This window comes from Rhinolophus ferrumequinum, chromosome 12 (genome assembly GCF_004115265.2).
Source record: "Rhinolophus ferrumequinum isolate MPI-CBG mRhiFer1 chromosome 12, mRhiFer1_v1.p, whole genome shotgun sequence".
Classification (NCBI taxonomy): domain Eukaryota; kingdom Metazoa; phylum Chordata; class Mammalia; order Chiroptera; family Rhinolophidae; genus Rhinolophus; species Rhinolophus ferrumequinum.
This window is the reverse complement of record NC_046295.1, coordinates 4894763-4910681: the sequence shown is the minus strand read 5'-3', so window position 1 is coordinate 4910681 and position 15919 is coordinate 4894763. Positions and strand designations below refer to the sequence as shown.

Here is a 15919-nt window from a genome sequence, read left to right as displayed (position 1 = left end):
TCTTCTCTGATCACAATGCTATGAAATTAGAAATGAACTACAGGAAAAAAGCTGGAAGACACACCAATTCATGGAGGCTGAGTAACTTATTACTAAATAATGAATGGGTCAAGCAGGAGATCAAGGAAGAAATCAAAAGATATCTCGAGACAAACGAAAATGAAAACACGACGACCCAAAATCTATGGGATGCCATGAAAGCAGTCCAAAGAGGGAAATTCATAGCTTTGCAGGCCTACCTAAAGAAACAAGAAACATCACTAATCAACAGTTTATCTTCACACTTAAGGGATCTGAAAAAAGAACAGCAAAATAAGCCCAAAGGAAGCACAAGGAAGGAGATAATAAAGATCAGAGCAGAAATAAATGAATTAGAAACCAGAAAAACAATACAAAAGATCAATGAATCCAAGAGTTGGTTCTTAGAGAAGATAAACAAAATCGACAAACCTTTAGCCAGACTCATTAAAAAAAAGAGAGAGAGGACCCAAATTAATAAAATCAGAAATGAAAGAGGAGACGTGACAACGGACACTGCAGAAATACAAAAAGTTTTAAGAAGTTACTATGAGCAACTATATGCCAACAAATTTGACAATCTGGAAGAAATGGACAATATTCTAGAGGCGTACAACCTTCCAAGGCTAACTCAAGAAGAAACAGAAAACCTGAATAGACTGATTACCACCACGGAAATTGAATCAGTAATCAACAATCTCCCAACAAACAAAAGCCCTGGACCAGGTGAATTACAGGTGAATTTACAAAACGTTCAAAAAAGAATTATCACCTATTCTCCTCAAGCTCTTCCAAAAAATCCAGAAGGAGGGAAGACTCCCAAACACTTTTTATGAAGCCACTATCACCCTGATCCCAAAATCAGACAAAGACACCACAAAAGAAGAAAACTACAGGCCGATATCTCTAATGAACATAGATGCAAAAATCTTCAACAAAATATTAGCGAACAGAATTCAGCAATACATTAAAAAGATCATACACCATGATCAAGTGGGATTCATCCCTGGTATGCAAGGGTGGTTCAACATCCACAAATCAATTAATGTGATACACCACATTAACAAAATGAAAAATAAAAATCACATGATCATATCAATAGATGCAGAAAAAGCATTTGATAAAATCCAACAGCCATTTATGATAAAAACCCTTAAAAAAGTGGGGATAGAGGGGTCATATCTCAACATAATAAAGGCCATATATGACAAACCCACAGCTAACATCATACTCAATGGGGAAAAGCTAAAACCATTCCCCCTAAGATCAGGAACAAGGCAAGATTGCCCACTATCTCCGCTTCTATTCAACATAGTGCTAGAAGTTCTAGCCACAGCAATCAGACAAGAAAAAGAAATAAAAGGCATCCAAATTGGTAAGGAGGAAGTAAAGTTATCATTGTATGCAGATGATATGATACTATATATAGAGAACCCTAAAGACTCCACCAAGAAGCCATTAGAGCTGATAGAGGAATTTAGTAAAGTAGCAGGATACAAAATTAATATTCAGAAATCAGTTGCATTTGTATATACCAATAATAAAACATCAGAAGGAGAAATTTTTTAAAAATCCCATTTACAATTGCTCCAAAGACTATAAAATACCTGAGAATAAATTTAACCAAAGAAGTAAAAGATCTGTACTCAGAAAATTATAAGACACTGAAGAAAGGAATGAAAGAAGATATAAATAGATGGAAACACATATCATGTTCATGGATAGGAAGAATTTATATAGTTAAAATGTCCATACTGCCTAAGGCAATATACATATTCAACGCAATTCCTATCAAACTACCAACGACGTTTTTCACAGAAACAGAACATATAATCCTAAAATTTATATGGGACCATAAAAGACCCCGAATAGCAAAGGCAATCTTGAGAAATAAGAACAAAGTGGGAGGTATAACAATACCTGACTTCAAATTATACTACAAGGCTACAGTAATCAAAACAGCATGGTACTGGCATAAAAACAGACACATAGATCAATGGAATAGAATAGAGAGTCCAGAAATAAATCCATGCCTATGTGGCCATTTAATCTACGACAATGGAAGCAAGAATGTACGATGGGGTAAAGACAGTCTATTCAATAAATGGTGCTGGGAAACCTGAACAGACACATGCAAAAAAATGAAGCTAGACCACCTCCTTACACCATATACAAAAATAAATTCAAAATGGCTTAAAGACTTAAATGTAAAATCTGAAACCATAAAATACCTAGAAGAAAATATAGGAAGAAACTTCACAGACATTACCGGAGTAAAATTTTTACTGATATATCCCCTCGCGCAAAGGAAGTAAGAGAAAAAAATAAACATGTGGGATTATATCAAACTAAAAAGTTTTTTCACAGCAAAGGAAACCATCAATAAAACAAAAAGGGATCCTACTGAATGGGAAAAGATATTTGCCAATGATATATCTGATAAGGGATTAATATCACAAATCTATAAAAAACTCACTCAACTCAACTCCAAAAAAACAAACGACCAAATTAAAAAATGGGCAGAGGACTTGAAGAGACATTTTTCTAAAAAGGACATACAGATGGCAAACAGACATATGAAGAAATGCTCAACCTCACTAACCATCAGAGAAATGCAAATAAAAACCACAATGAGATACCACCTCACCCCAGTCAAAATGGCTATCATCAATAAATCAACAAACAACAAGTGCTGGCGCGGATGTGGAGAAAAGGGAATGCTTGTGCACTGTTGGTGGGATTGCAGATTGGTGCAGCCACTATGGAAAACAGTATGGAGGTATCTCAAAAATCTGAAAATGGAACTACCCTATGATCCAGTAATTCCACTCTTAGGTATCTATCCGGAGAAATCCAAAACTCCAATTCAAAAATCTTTATGCACTCCTATGTTTATTGCAGCACTATACACAATAGCTAAGACATGGAAACAACCGAAATGCCCATCGGTAGATGACTGGATTAAGAAGCTGTGGTATATTTATACAATGGAGTATTACGCAGCCATAAAGAAGAAAGAAATCTTACCATTTGCAACAACATGGATGGACCTAGAGAACATTATGTTAAGTGAAATAAGTGAGACAGAGAAAGATAAGTACCATATGATCTCACTTATATGCGGAATCTAAAGAAAAGAATAAGTGAATGAACTAATCAGAAACAGTTTTGGAGACAAAGAGGAAAAACTGAGGGTTGCTAGATGGGCGGAGGGGGTGGGGGTAAGGGGACAGGTAAGGGGATTAGAAAACAATCAGTAACCACAAGATGGCCACGGGGTTTGAAAATTAATCTGGGGAACGTAATTTAGTGGTTACCAGAGGGTAAGGGGGTTGGGGGGTGGGAGATGAGGGTGAGGGGGATCAAATAGATGGTGATGGAAGGAGAACTGACTCTGGGTGGTGAACACACAATGTAATTTATAGATGATGTGATACAGAATTGCACACCTGAAATCTATGTAATTTTACTAACAATTGTCACCCCAATAAATTAAAAAAATAATTTTTAAAAAAATGTAATGGGGAAAATTGATGGATTCAGCTACATTCCAAAGAAATGCTTCTATTTGATAAACAACGCCTGAGATAAAATTATCCAATAGGTGAAAAAGTGGAAGAGTACATATGGAAATTCTATGGCTTAAAAAATCAACAAGAAAGTCCAATAAGAAGATTAAATGAGAAAAACGGGGAAAAGATAGGAACATAAAATGTGCAAGAAGAACCTGTGGATGAAGTGCAATCAAAGAGCTGAACGGCAAACAATGAGACAGCACCCCTCATTCCCACCAGATGAGCAAAACTAGAGGGATAATATCAAGGAAGAGGAAGATGTGGGGGCCCTCACACTGTGTTGCTGTGCACATAGGTAGTCCTGCTATTCTGGAAGCAAATGCAACTCCTAGTGAAATTAAATGCAGGTTGTCCTTTGACCAAAACTCTCCAGTCCTGGAATATGCCCCAGAGAAACTGCCCTGGGTGCAGGGGTAAACACACACAAGGGTTTGTAGTGCCTTCAGTGCATCATTTCTTCATGAGACTGCTCAGGAAGTGATGTGTATTTATGCAGGGATCCCCAGGCAGCCCACCCAAGTAACTCTTCAGTATACAGAAGTCACCACTGACAGAACTCAAATGCGTACCAAGGGGGAAAAGAAAGAAATATTAGGTTGGTGCAAACGTAATTGCAATTTTTGCAATTGTTTTTAACCTTTTAAATCACAATTACTTTTCAACAACCTAATAAAATGGGATCTGTGGAACAATATCATGTTTGCAAATTTCTCAAATGGACAAACACAAAATATATTTTTAAATATCCACACAACAAAAGGAGGTATTTTGGAAGAATATACATCATATTCACAGAAATGGTTGCCCAGGTGGAGAGGGGGAGAGGAGGTGCAGAGACCGTGTCTAGAGAGCTGAAGTGTGTGGGCCACTAACTCTGTTTAGACACCCCTCTCAGATAACACGTCCCCCTCCCCAAACACACAACGTTAAATTGTGTTCCCCACATGCAGCTGAAGACTAAGCCTTCATCCCTACTTATCAATCAAAAAACGCAATGTTCTTAATCACTATTTAGGTAAGTCCACCTGCTTCTTTCTTTTCACTGGAGAAAAGATTTTATACAACAATCCTGGAATTTACTCAATGGTTAGGTTAACATAACTGCAATTAATAACCTTGGCACTTCTCGGGCTGCGCCAGGGAAAAGTCCAATCTAGTTGTGACTGGAAGATGTGATATTCAGTCAAAGGTACAGAACTACTCAGACACAATTATGTTGTCAAACTCGTTTGTCATGAGGCCTTACTTCTCTGGGTGGGAAAACAAGACTGACGAATAGGGGTTTACTTGCTGTTTCATTCCATTCTGTAATCTGCAAGAAAAACCCCTATGATTCAACTTTTAGAGATATTTGAGAGAAAAAGCAAAAGCCCAGAAGCCCTGCACTTCTTTGTCCAAATGGGAGGAAAACTTTCTCAGTTTTTGTATTTATTTTAAATGACACGAGAATTAAGGCTGTCAGCCTGGGCCCTGGTGATTTTCCAAGTTTTATAACTTGCAGGGGACCCTGACCGTGGATTCCTATAGCCCAGCTCTGGCCTGAAAGCATCAGTGCCCTGTGCATGCGCTCAGGATTCTGGAGGAGTGACAACCAGGACTTCAGCAGGCTCATGTGGGTAAAGAAGGAAAAGCAGTCGCTCTGTGCTCACCGTGCCTTCTGGGTCCACAAGCAGCAGGTGTTTGGCCTGGCCGTCGTGCATGCCCGTGAGAACGAAGGAGCCTGGGTTGGTGGTACTCTTCCTGACCAGAAAGTCTCCGTCTCTCTTCAACAGCCCCTCTGCCTCCTTCCTGCTCATCTCGCCTTGGTACCAAGGCTCCGCTTTCAGCTCTTCCAGCATCTTGGCATCCAGGGCTCTGGGTGAGATGGGGCTGATGCACTCCACGGAGGCTGCCTTGCTCAGCACCAGTCCCACGGACTGGTTCTTGAGAGCATCTTCAAAAGGTTCTGCCAACAACATTTACGAGCAACAGGTCAGGCCAGGGAGAAAAAATGATAAACAGTACACTGTGAGGGATGGGAACGCAGAGACAACTCAATCAGAATGGAGAACTAGAGATAAACGACAGACTGGTAATATAACAAGGCTCATCATAACAAGCATTTGGAAGCAAAGCCCAAATCTTGGCATGACTCCTTCTGATGAGTCTGCCTTCCCAAGGCAGCTGGGCGTTGTGCCTTATGCCAAGGATTCAAGCACACCCTTTGTCTAACTGGTTAGAGTGACTTCAGTTTTGCATGCTGTAGGAGACACGCATATTACACACCATCTATTTGCTCTAGAACATCGACTAGCCTCTTTAACAAATATGTTCTCTTCTGAATAAAAATCTTCCAGTACCAAAGGAAATACACAAAAGACAAGTTGCCAAGTTTTGATTTTGTGCAAAATCTAAACCCGACCCATCAAATGTTTATTTCAAAATCTTTGTACTGGCTGAGTTTTTAAAAGAGAATAACACTGACAGTTATTGGGTGCCTGTTGTGTGACTTGCCCCAGGCTAGGAGCATACATCTCCTTGACCTTCACTTGTTTCCCTGTGGGAAAAGGCTGTTATGTGAGTGTCTGAGACTGAGCCTGACTACAGGCCCTTCAGACCTTGCTTCTCCCCACAGGGCCTCAGTGAATGGTAAGACTGCTGCTCCAACAACAAATAGCAGCAGCAAAGAAGTCACCAGGCACATCCAATTAAACTTCAATGTCCAGTTTTCAAATAAGGCAATTGTACAAAAGCACTCTGAAAATGGGTGTATTGACACACAGGGGTACGTTGTTGTCAGGATTATGTTGGACCTCACTGCCAATCCACTACAATGCAAGCCCCACAAGAACAAGTACAGTTTCCTCCGGGGCACGACTATATCCCCAAAGCCCAACATTGTTCCTGGGACATCATTCCTACCCTATAGTCAACGCACGCTGTAAAATAAAACTGAGTAGAAGATGTGCAGAAGAGAGGTGAATAAATGAAACCAACATAAGGTCATTTTGACACTTGTTAAATCATTTATATATTTGGAGAGAAAAAAACATTAAAACTGTTGATTAAAATTTGATTTTTTTTTTATCCTATCTTTTTCCCGATGACCTGGAGTCCTTGGAAATTTGTATTACACTGTGTCTACACCATCAGCATCATCAGCATCATCACCACCACCATCACCCTCACCATCAGCATTGTCATCACTTATCTCTGGTAGTTCAAGACAAACAACATAGAGTGCTGCCTTCATTTTTTTCATACTCTTCAGTAGAAACTAGCCTCCCAGGGGCCTTTCTTCTCTTTGTATCCTCTTCTCTGGTTTAGGGAGTAGGAGTAGAAATTGATGGATGAGAAAATGCTGGCTCTGATTCTCATTTTTCCCATCTTAAACCTCAGCCACTCTAACTCTCCTCAGGCCCTGGATCCAGGAATCATGGGAAAACTGACTAAATTAAACAGTAAAACTGTCTGACCAAAATACGACTGCTAAGCTGCAGTTGTTGCAAGACATCGTTACAACTGCAGCAGAGGCTCGGAGAGCCACGCCTTCACTCTGCATCCTGGGAAAGTCACTTCATACCTCCTAGGCTGTTTCCACATTATTTTAAGTGAAGGGATTGGATTAGATGCTTTTTAAGGTGCCTCCAAACACCCAGATTCCACAGTTCTGGCTCTGGTGGTTTTTCTAAGTCAGAATGGTAGTCCATTGTCTGGAAAACCAAAGTGGCTGAGGAGAAATAGACTTTTGTTGTCATGGTGCGGCCGAATCATAAAAGCACTCAATCCTGTCCTCACTCACATACAACACAATAAATAGCAAATGTTGAACCAGCAAGGTTGCCTTTTACCAGTGGTAAAGTAACTTAACGTCTAGGATTCTCTGTTTTCTCCTGTGTAATAATAATAATAATGATAATGATATTGATAATAATAATAATGATACGGTCATGTGTCCCTTAACGATGGGGATGTTCTTAGAAATGAGTAGTGAGACGATTTCATCATCGTGCGAACACCATAGAGTGCACTTATACAAATGTAGATGGTTCTTTCTTATGACTGGCAACATATAGGTCTGTTTATACCAGTATCACCACACATATATGAGTAATGCATTGTACTACCAGTATAACATTAAGATGGCATTGATGTCACTAGAAGACAGAAATTTTCAGCTCCATTATAATTTTATGGGACCACCATTGTATACGTGGTCTGTAGTTAATCGAAATGTCGTTATGTGGCGCATGATTGTAATAATAATATTTACCTATATCATCATTACAAATAAATAAATAAAATAATAAGTGCATAGCACATTGTAGAAACTTGTTAAATGCTAGTCTCCTCCTCTCTTTAGCCTGTAAAATTCTCAAGGGATTTGAAAAAGAAATTTTGGTCTATACAGCTCTTTATGAGCTTGGGAGGCTCTTTCAAAATTCCTTAACAACAGTTTTCACTTCATTGAATCAGTTCATGAATGATTTAATTTTCATAATGTTTACAACAAATAGAAGGTCAATGGTACACATCCCACTATTTTGCTAAGTAGTTTCCTGTCTCTTGTCTTACCTTCTCTTCTTTTATCAGGGCACTTGTCACTCCCTGGTAATACATAGTGGTTATTTAAGCTCCTTGAGAATCGGGACTTTGCCTATTTCCTCTTCCTGTATGTCCCCAGTGAGTAGAATGGTATTTGATATATGCGGGGTGCTCAGTGGAGAGGAGTAGGGGAGAGAGAGAGAATAAGAGGAAAGCGAGAGGAAAGGCACGCGTGTGCATGCATGTGAGCGGGCTGTGCTGCAGTTTCTTGGTTTGTCTCAATACATGTGCAGATCTTCAAGAGGAAAGGCAATGCTGAAAAGAGAGGGGAAATTGCTATGTCTCTGGATTACAGAGAGAGTTGTAATCCCAAAGTAGACATTGGCCAAATTCGAAGCCTTGAAAAGCCCAATTATAACCCAGAAAAGTGCAGCTAGTCATCACCACTAATTAAAACCCAGCCAGCAGAAAATTCAGTGATTGCAGATTTCCAATAAAGGGCAGTAGAGAAAGCAACCTCAAAAGAGAAGAAAACCAGAGGCGAATGAAAACCCACTCATGTCAAAGAGGTCCTTCCTCGGGCTGCTCTCTGCACTGCTGCCCGCTGGTGTCCCGGCCTGTGGCGGGAGGTGTTGGGTGTTCACGTAGGTGGGGGCTTCGCCCGTAGGGGCCACATGAGCTTTCCCTTCCGGCATGCTATAGATGTCCTCGGACCCTGCAAGAAGAAAATGAACCTTCTTTCCTCTCCTCATGGTAATGCGGTTCACGCATTTATAATTAAGCTACCCAGCATTTCACAGAGAAGGTCCTTCCGGCTATCCATAAGGAAACTCTTGCAGATCCTCATCGGTTAAATCTCCTCTTATGACACTGTCACAACACTGTTGTGTTCTGGCTAAAATGTGTTCCACTTCTTCATGTCAAAACGGGAGCTGCCAGTCCACGACGGTGGACACTCATGACAGTTAGCGCCTTAGCAAGACTCTGGCCCCGCCCCAGCCGCGTGAGTGGAGCAGGACATGCCTTGGTCTGCTCATCCCCTTACAAAGGTCATAAGATCAAACAACCAAGCAGAAGAGTGACAAGCCTTATTATAATTGCCTGCTTTTCTTTTAAATGTAAGTGAATGCTTTGTAAATTAACTCTATTCTAGCAATGTGCTATTCTAGCTTGTGCTATGAACACTGTTTTAGAAGGTTACTACCTAATGAACTGAGACACTTTCCTTATAAAACAGAATTGGCCTTGGCTATAAAACAGACCCTGGCTCCATGCAGGATGCCTAGGGTGGGTGTGTGATTGAAAAAAATGACTGCCACTTACTCCCAGCACAAATGGCTACAATGAAGGGAAAAGCCTTAACGATAAGTCAATAAGTGGCTGCCCCGCACCCCAGGCAGTGCCTCTATGGCACTTTCTAGCTGGCCCAAGACTATGCCCAGTCTGGGCCAGCGGTCCCTGCTCTTGGTGCCTGAGGAGAGGAAAGGGTGTTGCCTGATCATGCCTGCTTGTGTCACCACTATCCCATTCTTCCTATGACCCCTGTCTCTAACACTCTTACACAGACATGTTCTCAAGATGGCCTTTCGGTGTTCACATCTCTGCAGAGGTGTTGAAGTGAGGTGAGGTGTTGAAGCCAGCTCAATCCAGCAGGCAAGAATTGGCTCAGGGCTTTTAAAGAAACTTTCCCCAGAGCCCGTTGTTGGACTCTGGGCAGCACACCACTGTCTGCCTCTGTGCATGAGAATGCAAGTGTCCTGCTAAAATTCCTTCCGGGGGAGCGTCTCCAGCAAAGTCATGCTGTGTCTACTCCTATTCCTGCACTTGACTTCCATGTTTCACAGGCTGTTCCTGGGTTACACGTCCCAGTTGAGCAGCAGCTATCTGCAGTTCACATATGTGTGTATTACAAACAAGTCAGTCTGAGAATTTTACAAACTAATTTTAAAAAGGACATAATGAAAAGCCCAATGAATAACTTTCCTGCCGATGGTCCTTTGCCACTCACACGATGGCTGGTGTGGAGCTGGGGACACACTCTCCCTGGTGGCACTGAGAGTTCATTTTCATTTAAGGGGAATAGCTGCTGGCAAATTAAAGGGACATTCTTATTTGTTCACTGGAAAAAAATATTTATTGCTTCCAAATGAGAACCTAAAATTCATTGCAAGTTATGAGTCTCAAGGTCCAGGCCTAGAGATTACATAAAGTTCATTTTTGCCCTGCTAACTCTCTTACCTCGTCTTCTCTTGATCTGGCCAGTGTAACTTTACTATACAAAAGAAAAACCTCCTTTTTAAATAAGCCTAACCTACTTTTCAATGAAATAAATATCTAATGTAAATAATGTGTTTTCTTTAGTCATTAGCAGTTATTATATGCCTAGGTACACATATGTTATATAATTACATTTTAAATGTCTGTGAAGAAAAGATGAAAATAGTAAAAAATGTGCCTCTGACAAAGTTATGATAGATTTGTTATTTCCATCCTACTCTAGAGCCAGGTGGTGACTTCTGCCAGGCCTTATGTTCCACTGACCAGGCCATCACAGGTAGGTCACTTTTCAGCTGGGGCAGGCAGCACATTAAATTCTCTTACAAGGGGGGAATTTAAAAAAATGACTGCCACTTACTCCCAGCACAAATGGCTACAATGAAGGGAAAAGCCTTAACGATAAGTCAATAAGTGGCTAATTTTTTATATACATAGAAGCATAAATTGGATCTTAATTCATTTGTTACTGTATCTCCTTCAGACCTGTAGAGTTAGTAGCCAGGGCCCTGGAGCTATTGAAAGAGTTATGGAAATGTTTGAGGCTGGGGAAAGTTTAAAACTGAAAGAAACCTTTAAAATACACACACACACACACACACACACAGACACTTGTGCGTGTGCATATATACACATATGTGTGCATATAGAAATAACTGTCTAGAGAATAGAGACTTATGTTAGCAAGTAGTTCTTAGTCATGCCTGAATTATTTTTAATGTGGGATGTAGGTGCATGCTCATTGACTTGATAAGATGTGGAAGGTCCTCTAAATGTACCCAGGGCCCATGAGGGGTATATCCCTGGCATTATCTCTCCTAGGGTAGGTGTCACTCTTCTCCTCCTGAAGTTGACCCTGGACGGGGGTTGGTGGGGGAGGCCAGGAAGGGAAAGCTACTAGTTCTTGTTAGGAACCACAAGAAGCTCTAAGCTCCTCTAGGAGCTTAGAGACAGCGTGAATCTCCCAACCAACTCCCACTTGCCCTTGGAGAGAGGTCAATTCCTCCGCCCTCCGGCCAGAAGAAAGTCTCCAGGGTGTTTGAGAACAGTAGGTGCTGAGGAACCTGAACTGGTCCTGGTGTCAGGGGAGGCAACAGCTGATGTGTGGTAGTGGGCATCCCCCAAAACCCTTCTTTTATTTCAGTGATCTGCTCAGAAATCCGCAGCCTTCTCAGCAGATTTTTCCAGTGAGTTTTTCTGCCACTCTACAGGAGACAAACTACCCACTGGGGAGATGTTACTTTTGTTTTAACACAAATGTTCATACCAACTTTATCTGTAATGGCCACAAATGGGAAACTAATATCAATCAACAGGTAAACACAGGATAGGATATTCATACAAGGGAATACTAGTCAGCAATAAAAAGGAACAAGCAACAGGAGTGAATCTGAAAATAATTTTGCTGAATGAGAAGAAGTCAGATAAAAAAGAATGCATACACACATACAAAATTCTAGACAATGCAAACTAATCTATATAGAAATACAAAGCAAATCAGTGGTTTCTTAAGGACGGTGGATGGGCAAGGGGGACCAGAAAGTAACACATGACTTGTATTTTTACGTTTCTCGCCCTCCTTACCTTGCCTTTCACCTTGCCTGACAGGTGTTTGCTGCCAGTCTTCACCAAACGGGTCCCCTAAGTGTCTCCCCTGGTAATAAGTTTGCTCTTTTCCTGCAAACTATAGACACATGTAAATATACAAAGAGAAACAATTATGCTCTTATTTTCCCGTCTCCAAAAGCCATAGTATAGTAGAAGGGTCTGCAGCAGCCAGTCATTTGCATCCCCAATTATACCCAAATGTCCTTCATGCCTCACAGTTGGCATTAAGATTTGGGAAATAAGTTTGTGTGGGTATGAGGAAGAGGCTGCGTCTCATCAAAACTACACATTCCCCTCTTGTTTCATTCCGCCTACAACTCCCCGCTCAAGTGTGAGTGTGAATTGAGCTCTTCTGCAGGCAAGTGCATCACTCAGTGTGCCCTAAAGTAAATTTCAGTTAGAGTGTCTGTGTGTCAGGACATACTGCCCACCCAATATACCTGGGCAAGCCCACCCAGTCAGTGCTCTCTCAGGGTCAAAACTACTGACACTTGATTTCAGTGCTATTTTTGACACTTTTATTAGTGTCATTAACATTCACATAAGGTAGGTGACATAAAAAAACTCCCTATAACAAAACAGAGATACCATAACCCTGGAAAGCAATTGCTTCACTAGAATTTTGAGTGGAAGGGAAAATCAGGAAAATGACTAAAATAGAAAAACTCATAAAATTCTCACTATTTGCAAGTCTACTTCCACTGTCTCTTCTGAGAATCCAAAGCACACAAGTTTTTAAAAAAATCTTGAACTCTCTCTTTTCCTTGTTAAGATGTAGTATAATGATATTTGTCCTAGAATGGAGAGGGACTCCCCAGACTCGTATCTCAGGAATAACAATATAGTTCCAAGGTATTTGGCTAACACCTTGTGATGTTAAAACAAAAGCCTCCTCTATTTGTCTGCTTTGTGAAATTCCAAAGAGAAAACTTTGAGAGTTATTCTGTCAAAGACTGGAAAGAACACCAACCTGAAAATAATGTTGAAGAAAATAAAGAAGAAATAAAGTTTAGTTAGCTAGCATCCAAGGAAAAAGTATACCACTTACCTGGGCTGCGTCAGGGGCTGGGGGGAGTCTGGCTTTCAGTCGAGCATCAACAAAACCCCCTGGAGGAGGTGTCTTGCTTGGAATGTTGTTGTAGTATGGGTGGTCAGAGCCATCGCCCTCTTCTTCAGTCCACGGCTCATCCAGACTCTGCATTCTGTTAAAAGAGAATTTTCAAGGGCTTTAGCCAAAAGTTGAGCTTGTAGTTAAAACCAACAAATCTACTGCTAGTAATTGAAGTAAACAGAGTTGTCAGTGTCCATATATGACAAACAATACAGAGTTTATGGATTTAGCTTAGAAAAATTATTAAAACAAACAACCATAAATAAATCCTGAGGAGGGGAGACCTGATTTCCAGAGTTGTCATATTATATTATTTTAAATTTCAACAAAAAAATTATGAGACATGCAAAGAAAACATGTATGACTCATACACAAGAAAAAAGTAATCAATAGAAATTGTCCCTGTGGAAATTCAGATTTTGGACAAACTAGACAAAGACTTTAAATTAGCTTATTTTAATATGTTCAAAGAACTTAAGGAAAGCACGTACAAAAATCTAAACATGAGAATCTTGTCTCTCTAAATAGGAAATATCAATATAGGGACAGAAATTTCAAAATATACAAATAGAAATTCTAGAAAAGTCTAGTACCTGAAATAAATATTCACTAGAGGGGCTCAAGAGCAGGTTTAAGCTGGCAGAAAAAAGAATGACAGAATTTAAATATAGACCATTTAAGATTATCTGATCAAAAGAATAGAAAGAAAAAACCAATTAAGGAAAAGGAATAGAAACTCAGAGACCTCTGGGGCCCCATTATGCATACCAATGTACACATAATCGAGTCCCAGAAGGAGAAAAGAGACTGAAAGGGGCAGAAACAGCATTTGAAAAAATAATGGCCCAAAACTCCCCAAATTTGATGAAAATCATTGACTTACACATTCAAGAGGCTCAAAAATACAATCTCCAAGTAGGGTAAACTCAAAAGGATTCACACCTAGATACATCATAATCAAACTATTTAAAGCCAAAGAGAAAGACAGAGTCTTGAAAGCAGTAAGAGAGAGGCAACTCATCATATACAAGGGTCCTCCCTCAATAATATTAACACCTGATTGCTTATCAGAAACAATGGAAGCTAGAATGCAGTGGGATAACATATTCAAGTACTGAAATAAAAAGACTGTCTACCAAGTATATTCCAAGAGATGCATGGTAGTTTAATTAACTCCCCCACTCATTTTTTTACATATTATTTTAATAGTATTTGTTTGGCTTTTAGATAACATTTCCAAAGTACAGAAAATCATAATAATTAATATAAACGATACCTACACATCTGCCACTGAAATTAAATAATTGTGAAAATTTTGCTATATTTGCTTCCTTTCTGTTTTTAAAGAAATAAAATTTGTCAAATTTATTTTGTCTGGATAGTACATGATATTGACAGTAAAATGTTAATGGTAGAATCTAGATGATGGGTATAAAGGTGTTCAGTGTAAAATTCTTTTTATTTATTAGAATCATTTCATTATGAAATGTTAGGGTGGAGATATACTTGACAAATATAGTTAAAACCCACCTTGACCTTAGATACCCTAGAGTTGGTATATAATATTCCTGTATGTTTTTATACACATGTATTTATCCATAAACTATATATACAATTGTTTGTGTTTTTTTAAATTGCATAAATGTTTCATATGCTTTTTCACTCCATTTAAAAATTCTGAGATTTGTTCTGGTAATACACATATACCAATATATTCTTTTCAAGGACTGTATCCCATTACACGTAAAATTTAAAAGTTTGTCCATTCATTCTCCTGCCAAGGACCATCTGGGTCCTTGTCACTTATAACTCTAACTCTTATTGCACATAGCTTGCATGAGCTTGTGGCAGCTTCTGTCAATGGGAAAAAGTGAGGCCTTCACAGTCACCTCCAAAATGAATGTCTTAAAAAAAAATTTCCAGTGGATGAGGAAAATAAATAATAAAAGTCTCTTTTAAGAAAGGCAAAGATGTTAGAAGGATGACAGAAACCTTCATAATAATGAAGACAAAGGTAGACACTGCCTCCATGACTAAGTCAAAGAATGTGGCTGCAGAATTTATTTTTAAAAAATGTGGAAAGTAAACTTAGGAGAAATAATAAAGTTTTATTTGTGGTGAAAACATCATGGTATTAGGCTTTCATTATGTAAGTTCAATCAAGGACAGACTATTGAATGATCCCTGTGCTTTGTATTACTTTTCTTTTAAACGTTTTATGCTGTGTGGAATATTCTTATGTTCTAACTCAGTGGTAGACCCTGAATTTTTTTATAATAAATTAAATATCTCACAATTACTGTTCACATTTATTATTTTATTAACTCTTAACAACAGCAACTGAGTTTCTGATCAAGATGACAGAGTAGGTAAACACTGTGCTCCCCCCTCCCATGACCACATCAAAATTACAACCAAATTATAGAACAAGCAACTTATAGAACCATCTGAAAGCTAGTTGAACAGAAGTCCTATAACTAATGATATAAAGAGGAAGCTATGTTGAGACTGGTAGGAGGGCTGGAGACACAAATTGGGCTGGTGCCACACCCACCTGTGGTATTTAAGAATCAGGAGGATGTCTTAATTATAGAGGTCCCTACTGTGTAACAAGGGGTCCCAGCCCCAGATTAGGCTCCCCAGCCTGGAACACTAGTGCTGGGAAGAAGAACCCCCACAACATCTGGCTGTGAAAATCAGCAAGGATTTCGTCTGACTGGGTGAGACGGAAGACTACTGGAAACCCAGGCGTCCTCTTAAAAAGCCTGTGCACAGACTCTCTTGCCCCAGAAACTCACGCTAAGCTCCA

The 15919-nt window shown here is 39.7% G+C and overlaps 1 protein-coding gene across 1 annotated transcript in view; it reads right to left on the bottom strand.

Annotated features, from left to right (window-relative positions):
* The window catches only part of SHC3 (SHC adaptor protein 3), a 172653-nt gene that overhangs the window by 50334 nt on the left and 106400 nt on the right, over positions 1–15919 (bottom strand). The window contains exons 8-11 of the mRNA XM_033122806.1: positions 13048–13201; positions 11976–12075; positions 8674–8832; positions 5243–5538 (exon numbers count right to left, since the gene is read on the bottom strand). Of these exons, the coding sequence (XP_032978697.1) occupies positions 5243–5538; positions 8674–8832; positions 11976–12075; positions 13048–13201 (709 nt within the window). The remainder of the gene's footprint in view (positions 1–5242; positions 5539–8673; positions 8833–11975; positions 12076–13047; positions 13202–15919) is intronic.